Source organism: Lotus japonicus, chromosome 1 (genome assembly GCF_012489685.1).
Source record: "Lotus japonicus ecotype B-129 chromosome 1, LjGifu_v1.2".
NCBI classification, from domain to species: domain Eukaryota; kingdom Viridiplantae; phylum Streptophyta; class Magnoliopsida; order Fabales; family Fabaceae; genus Lotus; species Lotus japonicus.
Window position 1 is genome coordinate 88220490 of NC_080041.1, and position 17495 is coordinate 88237984.

The window sequence follows — 17495 nt, forward strand, 5'->3', positions numbered from 1 at the left end:
GTCTTTGCTATTTCCTGCCGACACCATTTCATTGATGGAATCCATAGTCAGGCAATTGAAAAGCAAGTTTGCCCAAGTACCAAAACAAACAAAGGGATGAAACAGAGTAGAGGGAATAAAAATTATTATTGTTTACATTAGATACTAACGAATGTACAGAAAGATGCACTTTGCTCTAAGAAATCTGGAATGGTAAAACTGGAAACTCTGAATCAGAACTTACAATCCCAAACACAACCCAAGAATACAATGAAGAAAACTGAAATTTTTTTATACACCTACCTAAAACAGATTAACAAGAATTCGATATCTGTAAGATTACAATGACCAGCTCCCTATGGAATACTTAGGATATATAGTGTGAACTGTGAATGCAAAATGGATAGAGTTGAGTAACAGGGAAGCTTTGTTTTGGGTAAGTGCAATCAATGATCCTGTAGTAGGAATTTCATGAAGGAAAAACTATTCAACTTTACTTCATTGCTGATTTTGTTGCTGGACTGCAACTTGGATGGTAAATCAGAAGTTGCATTTCGTCTACACTTTTTTTCGCTGTATTGAATGAAAACTAGCTCATCTGCTCTCCAATCAAATCAAGACCAACAAGAAGGAAGGTAATACCTTGGAAAAGCAGAAAGTAGAAGTGAACTCCTTGTGCAGATAACAAACTCCTCACAGAAGCTGTGAGAAGAAGGAATGCCAAAGTGAGCTCTTTCTTATATATCTTATTAGTTTTCTTAACAGGTGTTGGAGCTGCTTCTTTGAGTTCCTTGAAATGGCGTGACTCAACAAGTTCACTATCAGAAGCTCCTCTATGTATCTTTGGTTGATCTATTGATTTGGCTTCCCTTTCCGCAGCGGCGAGTAAATCGGACTCCGACGACCTTCCAGCCTTCTTCGTGACAACCCATTCATAAGAGCTTCCCAATTGGAAGAGTCCAGATACCATTGCATTGAATTTGGTGACAGACATGGTGTTTTCAAAGAGGAGGTAGGGAACGATGAAAGGAAAAGATTTCGGGGCAGGAAGAATGTTAAGGAATGACATGAACACAGGCACATAGCAGATCACCCATAGAGGAAGTTCTGCCTCTGGGACAAACATGGTTAAAGGAAGAATTATGCAAAATAAGGTAAAGGAGTAAAAGGGAAGGATTAGTTTCCTTAACAGAAAAAATAGCAGTATTAGGTTTGCTTTCTTCCATGCTGAGACCTGCAAGAGAATAAGGCCCTTTAACGCAGTGCGCATTATAAGCAATACTTGCAAGTTGTCAAAACTTGCTTTTCTCTATCACTATTCTATTTATTACTTCAACCTGAGTAATAGATGTACCTTAGATTTCAAAATTGCGGGAAGGCACAACCTAAAAAGTTGCATAGGACCTGAATGCCAGCGGTGTTGCTGCTTCCTATAAGCTTCATATGACTCAGGAACTTCACAAAGTACCTGAAAATTTAGTAATTTAAGGAATTCAAGAGGAATCTTAGGATAAATAGGAAACCCAATTCATGAAGGTGACTCAACCAGTCATATGATGCACCCATAAGAAAAGGAGAAATGGATGGAATAAAACTGCAATTTATGATCACCTTCACATCATTTAGGAAGATAAACTTCCAACCATGAAGATGAGCTCGGACAGCAATGTCCATATCTTCTACGGTTGTCCGCTCCAGCCAGCCCCCGGACTCTTCTAGGGCTTGAATTCTCCAAACACCAGCAGTTCCATTGAAACCGAAAAAATTGAGGAATACCCCATTGACCTGTTGTTCTACTTCAAAATGGAAGCATAAATTAATGTTTTGGAGACGAGTCAACAAATTTTCATCCTTGTTCACAAAAGACCATCTAGCTTGCACCAAACCTAGTTCAGGGTTGTCCTGTAATAAGAAGGTTTTAAAATATGTTAACCAAAGTTTCCAATAAAGTTTTCTGGACAACATGTTTCATGATCTTCACTTAACCTTGAAATGTGGCACAGTTTGCTTAAGAAAATCAGGATTTGGTTGAAAGTCTGCATCAAAAATTGCAACAAACTCATAGTCTTTCACATAGTCACAGCCCATTGCAGATTGAAGATTTCCAGCTTTATATCCAGTCCTGATTAAGCGATGCCGATAGATTATGTTAATTCCCTTTTGGTTCCACTTAGTGACCTCTGCTTTAATTAACCACTGGATGTCCTCATCATCAGAATCATCAAGTACTTGAATCAGTAAACGATCCCTTGGCCAATCAAGTTGGCACACTGCAGAAATAGACTGGTCGTATACCTGCACAAAGCCAGTGTATGCAAAAAGATTATATGTTTTACTCGTTGACACATTGTCACTGATAGCTTAAAAGAGTTAAGAATTCCTCACTACAACATAACATCATGAGGAAACTTATCTTCTAAATTATTAAGATGTGCCATGAGTTACATAAACAGAAAATAATGCTATCAATACTACATTTGTTTAACCTAACACAGATGTTCTCCACGTGAGACAACCCTATTTGAACCTTGGACATGCTTTTGGGGCTAGCACAACCAGCGGGTTTTATTTTTTCCATACACAAAACTCAAACATGAGAACTTACTTAAGGAAATTAAACATGCACCACTTAAACCAATCACTCATTGGTTTTTTATTACCTAACATAGTCAATTCAGCTTTAATAGTGCAGAAAAGTATTCATGATTCTGACTTTAGAAGGTTGCAGATAATTCCTAAGGGAGTTATATCTTGAAATTATAATGTGTCATGTGTCAACCTAGATGGTACTACATGCCTGGATGCTGTGTACAAATTCACTTCCCTCCTCTTTTCCTTTTATTTTTCAAGTGGATTCTTCTAATTCTTTAAGCATTAGAAAAAAGTGAAACAAAACTTCTAAGCTCTATCTACACATGACATTTGCAAAATCTATTCCTCGCTAAACAATAAGAAAAGCTAAAATTAATGTAAACAAAGCAACTTGATCAGCACAAATGGAATACAGAAGTTTAGTGTTATACCTCCCTCTCATTACACATTGGAATTTGAACCAGAACCATGGGATAATTGCACACAGATCCTTCTACATCATCAATCTCGAAGGGATCTCCAACAATCTGTGGCTTAACCTTCTTGAATTTCATCCAAAAGCACCCCAAGCAAAGAAGCAAACGATCCACCGATTGGATAAGAAACATAACAACACAAAACATGGTAAGAGCCTGAATTGGTGGAGCAATGTACTCGGCGCGAAACGTTACCCAAGCAACATAAACCATGTGGAACAACCCTTGCAAATCCGAGGTACGAGGAATGTGCAACAACCTAGGATTCCCAAAATGCCAACCTTGCAGGTAAGCAACAACCTCAAACCCCAGAACAACCATTGAAGTCACCAGGAACATTCTAATGACTCTAAACAGTAACCTCCCTTTATCCAAATTCTCACTCTCCCTATGAATCAACCTCTTCTTAATGGCTCCGAGCAACGCCCACAGCACGGTGGCGAGCCAAGAGACACAGCCAACAGCACGGTGAGCCTTGAGAAGCAAAACCCATGTGACCTGCTTGGCATTCTTGCCACGGTTCTTCTCTACTGGCCTAAACGCAGCGTCTGCACCGTTTATCTCCACAACAGAGAAAGTGGGGTTCTCCATTTTCACTACCACTGGTGTTCCTCTCTCTGAATCCTTGAAACCCCAGTTGGAAAAATCCAATCTAGGAGCCATTTTTGGATGCAGATTCACAGTTCTCAACAAAAAAACACTAAAGAGTTGGATCTGAGAAACAATGGAAAGGAAGAGAAAAGAAGGAAGGTTTCATATTCTTATTGGAAGGTGAAGGAACCCTCTTGAAGGCTCTGCATTTAACAAAATGTGGAACATAAAAGGCAAAAACTTGAAGTGAGTGAGGGTGTTTTTGTACTAGTATGAAGGAAGGAACTCTAGAAGACACCTAACATTGGAAAGCCACATTATGAGGGAAGGTATCAGCAGCTAGCTGTAAGACAGAGTGTGAGTGAGTGAGATGCTAACTTCCAAGTGGGTTTCCCCCCAATAAATCAACATAAACCATTCCTCCCAATCCACAATATGCTCATGGAATCTGCCAAGGTAATCAAAATTAACAACATTTAACAATGAGTTCACCTGATAGAGACAGTTGAAATAAGGGTTGACTAGAATGGTTAGAATGGTAGATAACAATTTTTTTTATGTGAAAAAAAATGTTACTATTACTAGTTGAAAATGGATAAATTTCATACCTTTTAACATATCCCAGTTTTTTTTTACTTGAATAAATTTTTTGGTAGATTCGGCTCCGGTCAACTACTCAGATCAATGTATATCTCTTAAATCATAGGTCGCTTAAATTGATACTAATAGATTATCTACTACATAACTCTCATATCAACAATAAGAATCAAATACACAACTTTCTAAAAGAGAGTGTTCGATCGTTAATGATTTAACTAAGTATTTGCAAACCTATCCAAGTTTGTGCTAAAAAAGATGGTTTCCAATTCTTTTCATATGATTTTTTTCTTAATTTAGCTGTCTCTTTGTCATTATACAAGAGTGGTATAGTGATAGTGGTTTAAGAAAAAGTAATGTAAACAAAATTATTTTACAAATAAAAATCATTTGTTGACCCACTTGTAAGAAGGAGTCCGATAACAATGTGATTTATGAGCTTAGCCATCAGTGTCAAATCTTAACAATTTAAATTTATTGATATGATGACATTAACAATGATAATCATAATCACAATCAATAGTCAATAATGAAGGTGGGCATGGCAAGTGTTGGATAGGTTAATATAGACCTGGAGGGGTTAATGTAGGCATTTTTTTATTTATATGAGAACATTGTTTAGTTAGAAATGGAAGCTCCTTCAGGAATATTCCTTTCTTCTTTTTACAATATCTCTGGTCCCTCAATGGGAACCCCATGTTACAAAAAACTGAAAGATAAGCAATGTGCAAGTTTTTTATGTTAGTTTTCTAGCATACATTTTACTCTTTGTGAAACCAAAATGAAATCTTAACAGATAAATTAAATTGAGAAAGGACCAGACAGCACAGCTTTTCCTGCTGGATCCTGAGGCTAAACTCTCAAGTGGATATGTTGCAATCCTGTATATAATTAATGCTAATCCAACTAGTGTAATCAAGTGCCACCACTATGGATAAGCAAATAATTGGAAGTATTTATAGCAATGGGCATTTACACCATATAATGAGGTAAGGTAATTTAGAGGTATTTATATGTTGGTAAAATTTGATGGAAAAGAATAAATAGTAACAATGTCAGTTATACTTATATGGGTGGCTTTTCATGATTTTTTTTACATGATTTGTAGGCATTCATGTAGTGTATACATCTAACAGATATCTAGAGCAGAAAATAAAAAAGAAAGATAGGGAAAAACATTAAGTGTATGCGCCGCTCGTATCTTCAAGTATTATTACTGTTATTAATTTCTGTTATTGTTTATATCTCATGGCAACCTGTGCTTACATTATTCCAGAGCTATAACGTATAAACAATCATTTTAAGTTCAAGTTTTTTGAAGTTTGAAATTCTGGCTCCTGCACAAGACATATGTCGAACCAAATGTCTACGACATCTGACACAACGTACAGCAGATAATAGTAGAAGTGAAACACAGTATTAAACCAGCAAAAACAATAAAGAATACAGAGGATTGGTAACCCAATTCGGTGCAACATCACCTACATCTGAAGGGCTTCGGCCCGAGAAAGATAATCCACTATTATAGAGAATCAAGTACAAAAAGGTCTTAACATAACTGCCCCAGTTCCCAGCCTTTCTACCTATTCCTACTCGTGGTTCATTACTTAGGTCTCCCCCTAAGTATGAGAACCCCCTCTCACTTTCTCTCACAATCACTGCCACAGTGATTGAAACTTACACAAGAGTAAAGACAGATCTCATGATCAAACAACAATTGAAGAGATTACAACTCAACTAAAACAAACCAACTCTTATCAAATAAGATTTGAACAAGGACTCACAAACACAAACACAAACTCACAGAACAAGGACTCACAAACACAAACCCTAAAACACCATCCTTGGGTGCCCAACGCACGCTTAACAACTAGGGCTAAGCCTCCTTAAATAGAAGTTCTTCAGCATGCCTTGATCTTCAATGGGCTTGTACAAAATAGAGTCCACAAAACATATCTAGAACAAATATTTTTTAAACCAGTAACAAATCTGAACAAAAGATAACAACTTTCACAATTTAAACCAAATCAAATCCTCTTCAGCAGATTTGATTCCACTATAATATATTCCAGATAGCACACAAAAGCTTCTTCAACAACCCTAGCTTGAATACCACGTAATCAAAGCACAGCTTCACATAAAACTCAGTCAACTCATATCAGATCCGCAGGGACACATGTCATAGTCAAGATGTTACAACATCGTGTCCGACATGTTGGCACAGACAAGTATACCTTAGCTAAAATGCAGACAACCATGATAAAAGGTACAACAAAGTTGAAAAGTTAGCATAGAGAATGACCTTTGGAGAAAATTTAATTTTAATCACTTTAAGCTCAATTTTAATATATAGAATCAAAATGATTTCACTTATAACATGCATATGAGGTGAGAGAACTAGTCCCACCATAATTTAGTTATTAATTGTTGGCTCGAACAAAATTACTTTTCGTGAAACATACTTGTACCATACTAAAAAACTTATCTCACTTTTTATAATTATAAGGAAACTTAGACTATAATAGTTTAAAAAATAATAATAGGTTTGCTTGGGCTTATGAGGCGGAAGTTAAGGCTATTCTTGTTGCGCTAAAATTTTGTAAAGAATTTGCGGTTACTAATGTGGTTCTAGAGAGTGATTGCTATCTTGTTGTAGGCTGGGTGAATTATTCTGCAAACAGCCCTCTAAAGCTAATTAATGAGCTAAATCAGATAGACCTCTTGATGTTGGAAGTCTCTTGTTTGGGGGCATTTCATATCTTTATAGAAGCAATCTCTCTTGCTGATTTTCTAGCCAAATCGGGTATTGATAGAGGTCACCCTTTGTGGGGTTTGCTATAGGGTGTTCTTTCTCTGTTTATTCTTCTTGTTTCCTGTTTCCTACTTGAGAGGGATGATCTCAAGCTCTTTCATTCAATAATAATACTTTTCTTTTCAAAAAAATAAATAGTTTAAAAAATAAATTTATATATACTATGTATATTTCTTGAGGAAACTCGTTTCTTAGGGTAAAATAAGTCATCGTCGTCGCAGTTGATTGAAAAATCAATAGTTGTGATTGTAATCTCATATGTGTATAGCACATTATAGATAGTGTTCTTTAAATCTCAAACCATTGTTTTTCTCAACAAATCATTATAGTAATTTATTTTACCTTTTAAAATGATTTTCTCACGATGACTTAAATGGGTATATGTGTATATTTTAAGGTTAGAATAGATGCATGTTTGGTTATTACAATTTTATTCCCATTCTACTTAACCAGGGGCGGACCTATGTTGTGGTGAGGGGGTTCATCTGAACCCCCTGAACCAAAAAAATTGCACTTAATTTCCTATATAATTTTTTTTAAACCCCTTGAAAATTTTAAATTATACTAGTAGACTAAGTTTTGCACCTATTTGCACCAAAGACCCACCTATTTGCAAAATTATGACTTGTATAATTTATCATGTATAAAACATATTAAAGTTGTTTTAAATTATATTTTTACCAATGTGTTCATTTATAAAATTTGAACCCCCTAATCTCGGGGTCCTGGATCCGCCACTGTACTTAATTGGTTTTGTTAGAGAGTTTACTAAGAAAAAAGAAAGAAATTAAAAATTATAAAGAAAGATACATTTTCTGTCAAAAAAAAAAAAGGCTTAATCCTCAAATTGGTCCCTGTCTTTGTGTCGCCGTCTGAACTAAGTCCCTCATCGGAAAAATTTGTGCAAAAGGTCCTCATCATTGCAAAACGTTTGGAGCAGGTCCTCGCCGGAGCCTAGAGCTCCGATGAAGTGGAATGCTGACTGTGTTGATGAGGCTAGGTGGAAATATAAAAATAAAAATTACACATCATAAAATTAAATTTAATTACTTTCAAAAAAATTAATTAACAAAAAGTAAAACAGATTAACAAAACTAACCCCAAATTAATTAAAAAAAAAATCAAATTCCTCCAAAACTAACCCAGAAATTCATCACATCATCTCCTCCTCCTTCATCTTCTTCTTCTTCTCCAACTAAAACCCCAACCCTCACCTGACCAGAACCCCAACCCCAACCCCACCACCACCTGCAACCGAAACCTCCTCCTTAGATTTTCGCACCTCTCATTCTAAGATGCGTGTGAAACTTGGATCTGGATTGAACAACCCTCCAACACCATCAGAACCCCCGATGCAAGAGAAAAGATGGTGAGATTCAAGAGGGGGAAGGTGAGAGAGGGAGACGACGCAAAGATCGCAAGAAAGGCACCAGCGTTTGCAAAGGATATGGGTTCTTTTCGCGATTTCGGTTCTCCTGCGACCTGGGTTCTTGTGTACGATCTGGGTTATGGACTTATGGTTATCTTTCCCTTGAATCTCTCTTTCTTTCTCTGGATTTTCTTTCTTTTGCTTGGGTTCCTCGGTTGGTTTTTTGGTTCGGAAGATAAAGAGGCAGGGTTGAGGTTGTTTGTTGGGTTTATTGTTGGGTTGGGGTTGATGAGATTCAGAGGTGCCCAGATCTGAGAACTAGCACTGGTGTGGTTTTCCAGTAGATTTCTGTTCATACATGTGACATTTGTGCTCAGTGAATCGAACCCCCTTTATGGTTAGAGTTTTGCGTCTTGTTAGATTGTGTCTAAAGGTGGTGTCTTGGGTGGATAATTGCAACCTGCTGAAATTTTGATTCCTTTGAAATTGAAGTTTTGGTGCTCCCGAGAGTTGCTAGGACTGAAATTTTGCTTGGATACAAGTTTTAAAATGTTTACTTTAAATTGTGGGGAACTTGCATGTGACTACTTCTACCACTGTTACTTGGCTCGTTTTGCTCATTTGAGGTTCTAGATCTTGGTTTTTTAATTTGGGTATTGAAAAAATGAGATGAAGATGATGGGATGGAGAAGAAGATGTTGGTGAGAATGTGAGATGATAAAGATGATGAAGAAGGAGATGAAGATTTTTTGATTCTCTGGAAATAGAAAAAAAATAATGATGTATAATTTAATTTAATTAGTTTGGGTTTTTATTTTAATTTAATTTTCTGATGTGTAATTTTTTATTTTTATTTTAAATCCACGTAAGCTTTATTAATCCAGTCAGCGTGCCATTCATCACTCGCCGGAGCTCCGACGGGCTCCATACGTTTTTCATTCACGATGACCTTTTGCACAAATTTTTCCGGTCAGGGACCTACCTCAGACGGCGACACAAAGACAGAGACTAACTAATATGAGGATTAAGAAAAAAAATATAAAGAAAGATACATTTGATTTGAGATATGTTCCAAATTATATTTGCAACATGATTCTGGTCAATGTTTACATAGATCTAGCTTCTCTGCATGTGATCCTAGACGGCCTGATCCGACAACGTAAAATCTTGGCAAAAAAACAATTTGAACTGGATTTCAAATGTGAGAAAAACAGGGCGGAGCTGCTGCAGGAGCAGGACATATAATTTGGTCATCTTATCTTATCTGTATGTTACTCAGTGACTCAGTGCGACTGCATTCCCAGCAACACCATGTGTGCAACTGTTTTCTGCCTAAATTATAACTGCATTATCAACCTTCTAGCCCATTTCATATATGATATATATATAGCACCTGATACTATGGCCAAATCATAAATAGGAAGGAATAATAAAATATTAATTTAAGCAGTGATTGCTTTAGTTTTAGCAAAGCTTTGAGTCACAATTATTAATGCAGAATACTTGATATGAAAAGTCTTACCACCCACTCAAAGAGGATTGACTTCGTGAACCATACATGTTGTTTAAAATAGTACTGTAAATTTGATCCCTAATCAGTTTTCCAAAAAATTAGGCCTTCAAGTTTTTAATTACTACTCCATAATTTGATTTCTTTTTTTTCTCTTCAACAAGTAAATGGAATATATCTTAGATATAATTCTTATCTTGAGACTTGAGAGAAAGTTTTGTGATCGTTTTTTATTTAGATTTCTTGTTCTTCACTAAAACTAAAAGTAAAAGGAATATATTCTATGGCGCAAAAGAAATTATCGAAAGGGAAAACTATTTCTCCTTCAATAGGTGTCGATTGCAGCGGTAAAAAATGACTGCTTGAACTCCTAAGTCAAGAGTTTGATTCATAGAAAGACATTTGATATTCACCACATCCGGTCGGAATTACAAGAACAATTTTAAATATATATATATAGTCTTGAAGTAAAGTACAAACTCGTGCATCAATTTTAAAACTGTTGAGATATCACGTTGATCATGAAATATATTGTTAAAGTAATTTTTGTACAGGGTAAGATGATTCTTCCCTCTCTAAACTAATTTTAAAGGTAGGGTTAACCTCATAAACGAGTTCTAAGAAGCTGTTTGCCCAAAACCAATATAAACACTATTGATCTGGCTTCACCTATACTACTTTGCTTTGTAGAAACTTTATTTACTACTTAGAACATTCATTTCATAGGTTGTTCTTTACTTCACCTATAATATTTCAAAATTAGAATCAAGATCAAATATATTCATTTTAAGTAAATTTAATAATATATTTTACCAAAAAATAAATATTAGGAACACATCACGTAGCCAGCCTTGGTTTTCAAGAGAACCGCAGACAGTACACGAGGTAGGGGGCGTATAGAGGCCAAATCAAAACCTTCTTTCTTTTTTCTTTTTCTTTGGAAAATCTGCCATGTATTAATTGATCGCCACACTATTCGCTGTTACTCCTCTGCACCTATGATGCATGGGTACTCCAAAAATCGCATTGTACCCGGTACGGGTACGCCATGGGTACGCCGTGGGTACGTACCAGGTACGTACCCAAGTCCACCCAAAAAAAAAATTGGGGTACGTTTTTGGGTACGCCCGTGGGTACTCCGGATACTTTTTAAAAAAAAAAAAAATTGTTCAAAACTACCTCGTTTTTGTTCACTGATGATGGAGAAGGGAATGATGACACCATTACTGTTTGAGAGAGCTTTGATTTTGTCTTGTTGGTTGTTGAACAATCTATAGTTTAATTGTTTTGTTGTGTTGAACAATCGTATTGTCTCTTTTGCACTATTTTAATTTGTGTTACTGTCTATGTTGAACAATCTTATGTTATGTCTCTTCAATGTTACTCAATCTTATGTTATGTTTCTTCAATCTTAAGATTATCTATGACGGTATGTGTTTGAAGATATATGTTAAGGTATTACATATTCTTTTGATGATTTTCATTAGGTTGTGATGGTTTTTATGTTAGTTTTTCATATAAGTATTGACCCTTAGGAGATTTGATATTTTTAATTAATAATAGTGGTAGAAAACATTTTATTTCTATTTATATATATATTTATATAAATATATATATAACTGGCGTACCCGTACCCTAGTTTTTCAAAAAATGCCGTACCTCGTACCCGTACCCGGTACCGGTACCGTACTCGTATCCGTACCCGGTACCGTACCCGTATCCATGCAACATAGCTCTACACTATAGAGACAGATAAAAGAATGATATTCTCTTACTCATTTATCTCTCTCATATGGTATCTTCTAAGCTTCTATGATCAATTGGTTTAAACTTTTATCATTGTCACCCCCAATTTTTCTGATAAAAGGAAAAAAAATGAATTTTAGCACATGGTAAGTAAACGTGTGTATTATCCAATCTTAAGTAGGTTCTTGCGTGAGAGACGTGTTAGAATGATAATATTTCTAACCTGCATAGGGCTATGCTTCAGTCCCCTTGCATTTCATCATTCTAATTTGTTGTGCAAAATAAGTATGACATGATGCTGAATTCTTTTAATATCATCGGATTGTATAGAGATTTGTGTGTTTGACAAATTGTAGGTAAGCAAATTTATAATGTGGTGAAGTATGATTTTGTTAGAAGTTTTTTTCGGGTCAAGTTTTTAAAGTTATCAGAAGTAGCTTTGTTGGACCAATATCTTGTGATTTAGTTAAAAGTTAATAGAAGAGCTTTTCTAAATCATTATCTTATCATCCTGGTCTCTCATGTCCATAGTCCATGACAACGTAAGACCTTGCCTTCAGTTCCTACACTAGTATGTGTTCACCGTGCCAGAAACATGGCCCTCGGAAAACTTCTATTAAGGTTCGATATGGGCAAAACAAGATGTGGCAGCTCCATTACTTGTGTTTCAGCTTTTACATATAGATGGATTATAAGAGGAAAAGAAACTAATGTTTACAACCATAGTAAATCAAAGTAAAGAAACATTACAGCGTTTGTTTCTGCGTCGCATTCATTGATAATCGAGTATATCAACCGAAGAAGCCACACCCTGTAGCTTATGGATCAACACAATTTATAAGGTAGACGTGGAAGTTGGACGCACATCGAAACATGCGCTATATAACTGCTGCTTTTCATCACAACTCCTGAATGCCACTGTCTATGTGCGATGAGCCTCCACGTCTGTAACTAGCTTCACTGTCTTACTCATTTTCTGCTGATATTTAGCATATGAATACCAAACACCACCAGCAGTATTGATAACCAATCCAGACACATTCAGAGCATGGACTTGAACACCATCCAGTAAGACAAAACCAAGAGTCTGAAGAAGCAAAAAGATACAGATCATGATTGCAGCTAAAACTAGAAATAAATCAAGTCAAATAAAACATTTAGAAAAGATGGATGAATATTGTATATGAATCAATTTTAATTCAAATTTTTGTTCTGCGTCAGAAAAATCTATGGCAAACACAGGATCTAGCTTACCGTGGAACCAACCCCTTTGAGAACGCCAACAATAGTTGTAGTTAGAGCAGAATTAACAACAGTGCACAAGAACATGGTGTAGTTGAGAACGATGCCCATAACCAATGAAAGAATAAGGATCGCCAAAAATGAAACTGAATAACTCTGCAAAGAAAATCAACTTCACGTTAGATAATAGCCTTCATTTCACACCAATATATCATTACATAATACATGACCCCGCGATGCGGTAGCATCAAATATATGCAAACGTGTTGCCTATAAAAAATATGTTGCGAGCTATGGATTCACTTGTCAACCATCACAACTAAGTTGCTATGATCCTTCATTTACTTCCACTAGAGAAATTACTTTGCCAGGACTTTAATTTAGAAGAACTAAAGAAACTGAGTCAACTAATCTGTTAATTTAACTTGTATTTATAAAGCATATTATAAACAGACAAGTGTTTTATTACTGTAAACGTCCCCTGAGCTTATTCCGCCAAAATATAAGTGGCTCCCACCCACCTTACATAAAGTGATCTCAGCCTCAGCCGTCTAGCCTAATCCCAATCCCAACAAACTCAGATTCTCCACAAATCCTTTCAAGTAAGGAATAGGGATAGCTTTGAGAGAAATGAACCTTCTGGGCTCTAGCAATATTCTAGCATCTAGAGTGAACAAATAATTAGAAATTGGTATGAAACTTCTCAATGGACATTAACAGACTGAGGAAGGGAAGGCTGGTTCTGATGTAATTCTTCTTGAATTGTCCATTAACTTAGAAAGTCAATTTGCAAGGAAATCAACAAGTGCTGAACATCATTTACTGTTGGAAATAAACTTATAGTAACTAGATCAGGCTATTTTTGACATTTCAGCAGTTCCTATTGAAATCATTGAATTTATCGGACTTTCTAGAATGAAAGACAAAAGATGCCAAATGTCTGAAATATTAAATCTATGGTAGCTTAATCATGAAGATTCTGACCTTTGCAAATAATATGGATAAAGAATTTGGGAATTCCCCGGTTGCTATGATAAGAAACATCAAAAATGGAAGAGATAAAAAGCTGTTGTAAAACATGATTTCCACTGATGAAAGACCATTCTCAGCACCAGATTTTTCCACTAGCACAAGGTACATGGTCTGCGTAGGTGAGTAGGCAACACGATGAGAAGAGCATGCACCGGCGCAAAATTACAGAGCCATTACTCCATTATAAGAGTATGGATAATGAAATATCAGCATATCACCTGGAAAAAAACAGAAATGAAGGCCATGCTATACCCAAGAAGGTCAAAGGAAAAATCTCCAAGGGCTGCTATGAGAACTCCAGCAGCAATCAGTATCACTGAAAGAGTCACCTGAAATTTGACAGAAATGTATAGAATGTCGTATTGAGTGTAAACACTACCAAAATTGGTAGCCAATTCAAAACTTCAGCAGTTCAGTCAATGCATTAAATACATTTATATTTACATTGAGATACTACAATGGCTGTTTTACACAAAATTGATGAGAATAAAAGCAAACGACAGAAAATCAAATATCAAAATCCTCTTTCTCAGCTTAAGAGAGGGAAAGAATAAAACACAACCAATCATCATATCAGGCAGTAGGCACACAAGGCTAATCGAATGATATTTAAGAATTTTGGAATTAAACCAACATATTTGGTTAATATGATCTCCATGCCAATGTATGATAAATGAACATACCATAATGATCCTGTTCACTGTTATAAAAGGTTTCATCTCCAATTTTAGAATCCATTTGGGATTAATATTTCCACAACAAGATCAAAGTTTTGTTGCTGCAGTACCATGGTACTAAGATCAATAAAATTCTATAGCCAATGGTTCTTCTGCCTCTTCAAAGACCATAAATGCTTTTTCTAAGAGCACTCTTAGATCTTTGTGCACCCTTAATCAATAAATTAAACTATCATACATAAACTATCTTGATAAAGTGACAAAGTAAGTAAAAGTTTTGACATTAACAATAAATTAACTGAATAAGAACATTATAAAAAACCAGTACCTGAGTTGTAGGCCTCCCCTTTCCTAAGAAACACCAAGCAACAAGCACAGCAAGCGGTGTAAGCCTCTTTATAGCAATATACATTGGGATATTAACTCCTTTCAAACTCGCCAAAGCAAAAGCAACGTTAGCGTTATAGAAAATCGAAACCGGAAGCAGCTGCTTAGCTGTTGCAATATCCACTCCTTTAGCTCTTGTGTATCCCATTCTCCGGCCAAAATGTATAAGCAACGCGGTCGCCAATTGCTAAGAAAAACAGATACAGTTATTAACAACATTCACCATATGTAATCATTAATGGTCATCATAGTAACAATTAACACCTGCAAAGTGAGGAGAGTCATTGAGTGTGCATATTGCATAAGAACAGCCTTGTTGATAAAAACCATGGCCATTGAAGCGATTCCATACGACACTGCCGCGACCAAACTGCGATCAAACAGAATCATAGCTAATAACAGCAACATCTAGTGATTCAAATTCAAATGTTAACAGCTACAAAGATTGAAAATCTCATGGAGTAATGCAAATTTTTAGGATTCAGTGAAAACAACAAAGTGGAGTGAGAGCATGTGGAAAAACCTTGAATAGGGACCGGTTTCAGCGTCGGCACGGATCTCCATGGCGAAAATTGAGATCGAATCCAATGAAATCTAAAGTCAAGACCTACCAAAACTTGCGCTATGAACACGATGAATCTAAGAAAACGAAAAGCATGCAAAACAGAATCGAATCCAAGTAGTGAAATCTGAAATATAATATAGCTAAGAATTGAGTGAAAATGAAGGAAGATGATGCAATTGTAATATTAAAATAGTACCTGGTGAATTGAATGTGAGTTTACATGGTTTTCAGGGAAGATTGAGATTGGTGATGAATAATGAAGAGGAAAAGGGAAGGAAGTGAAAGTGGAGTTGAGTGTGAAGAGGAAGTTGGAGAAAATAGTGAAATAGTGGAAGGAATTAGTTAGTATTGTGATAGTATTTTGGAGGTTTCCCTAAAATCGGTACAGAGATGGAGACTCCCGTGCATGACAGCGAGTCTTCCTCTTCTTGCCACCAACCATATTTGTGTGCATTATTATATTCAGGCGTCACATGCTTTCACTTTACATTTTGGGAGTTCATATTCTCACCTCATGAACATCAATTCTCAACCCCTTTTAAGTGGTAATTTCCTTAAATGTACTCTACTTCATTATTTACACTTTCATGTTTTTTAACTGGAATTTTATGTTTGGTATGTTAAAAAGCATGTTTGATTTCGGATTCTTAATATGTTTTTGAAAAAATCTTACCTCTAAAATGAGGGGAGTTAACGGAGAAGTTCCGAAGGTTACGAAGGAAGCTTCTAGCTACAATCTGAGAACTTAAGTTCCTGAAATGTACTTAGAAATCTATTGACTTTTTAAAAATTTGGTGGCACACATTAATATTATCGAGTTGGATGCGCCGTAAACTTTCCTCTTTCTGAGATATGTCATCGACCATCGTACTTTGTGTAACAAAGCCCAATGCATTATGCATCAAAGTCATCGACTATGTGCCATCCGAAGGTGCTCCACGTTCTTGCTCTAGCGCCATCGCCAACCAATGCTACACTTGCATGTACCCGCCCAGTTTGAGCAAAACGTAATTTCATATTAGATAAGAATGAGTGTATTGTAGATTGAAGCATGATAGATAAAAGTAAGTTGCCCTGAAAAAACCATTCGCTTCATAAACATTATCAAGCCCTCGTGTGCTCTTAAGTACATGGGGAGGATGTGATATCCGACAATACCATGCCAGGTATTTGGGTAAGCACATTGCTGAAAGCGAAGCAGGAGCCCCTCAATCAATGGCTTGAATGGTGTATGACACGTAACTCGTATCCCAGTGGTGTGTGAGTAATGGCATGAGGGGAATAAGGGATCCCCTTCTTGTGCTCAAATTGTATGAGCACTCTCTCTGTCGATGAGGTCATATGATATGTGAATAACGAATGTACATGAGTACAATGAGATGAGCTGCCATGGATTACGTTCTCTATTCCTAACATATGATTGTCAAGTGACGATGTTCAGATCCATGTCATCGAAATAAAGTTGTCTCTCATGAACCAGACCACGACCCTCACGTGTGCCCACTAGATTGCTCTGAGCTTGTGCTTCATGTAATTTTCTCAAACACCCTTGAAGACAATGGACGTAGGGAAGCTCTAATATATTCATGCATGTAATATGAACATGCAAATGTATAAGATATAAGGTCCGCAATTAAATAATAAAAATTTCAACTCCATACTAAGAATTGCCTACATGAGAGTCATGTAACCCGCTATATGTTTTGTACCTTTCAAGCTCACCAAAATGTTCATACAAATATAAAAGGGTGGTGCCTCCCCATGCATATGTCTCAACACTCTATTGATCTTGAAATAGTGATAGGCATGAGATGTCTATATATGTCTGATTGTTGTCAGCAAAAAGGGTGCAATCGATGAGCTATAGGAGAACGACCCTTGTGGCATGCTCCAACCACCTATCGATAATATGAACATGCA

At 36.3% G+C, this 17495-nt stretch overlaps 2 protein-coding genes across 3 annotated transcripts; both read right to left on the minus strand.

The window, feature by feature from the left end:
* Positions 1–107: 107 nt before the first annotated feature.
* LOC130727498 (probable xyloglucan glycosyltransferase 5) lies at positions 108–4064 on the minus strand. The gene is made up of 5 exons (XM_057578642.1): positions 3003–4064; positions 1966–2274; positions 1591–1881; positions 1334–1447; positions 108–1213 (listed from the first exon to the last, which is right to left on the minus strand). The coding sequence occupies exons 1-5, from the start codon at positions 3708–3710 to the stop codon at positions 569–571; spliced, it is 2067 nt and encodes a 688-aa protein (XP_057434625.1). The 5' UTR covers positions 3711–4064; the 3' UTR covers positions 108–568.
* An 8184-nt stretch (positions 4065–12248) lies between these two features.
* Positions 12249–15993, minus strand: LOC130727500 (UDP-galactose/UDP-glucose transporter 7). 2 transcript variants are annotated; one of them, XM_057578644.1, is made up of 8 exons: positions 15772–15993; positions 15534–15617; positions 15275–15380; positions 14952–15197; positions 14165–14275; positions 13899–14057; positions 12927–13070; positions 12249–12759 (listed from the first exon to the last, which is right to left on the minus strand). In XM_057578644.1, the coding sequence occupies exons 2-8, from the start codon at positions 15572–15574 to the stop codon at positions 12595–12597; spliced, it is 972 nt and encodes a 323-aa protein (XP_057434627.1). In that variant the 5' UTR covers positions 15575–15617; positions 15772–15993; the 3' UTR covers positions 12249–12594. The 2 variants fall into 2 exon arrangements, with proteins under 2 accessions (XP_057434627.1, XP_057434628.1); XM_057578645.1 differs by having other exon boundaries at positions 15534–15649.
* Positions 15994–17495: the final 1502 nt, after the last annotated feature.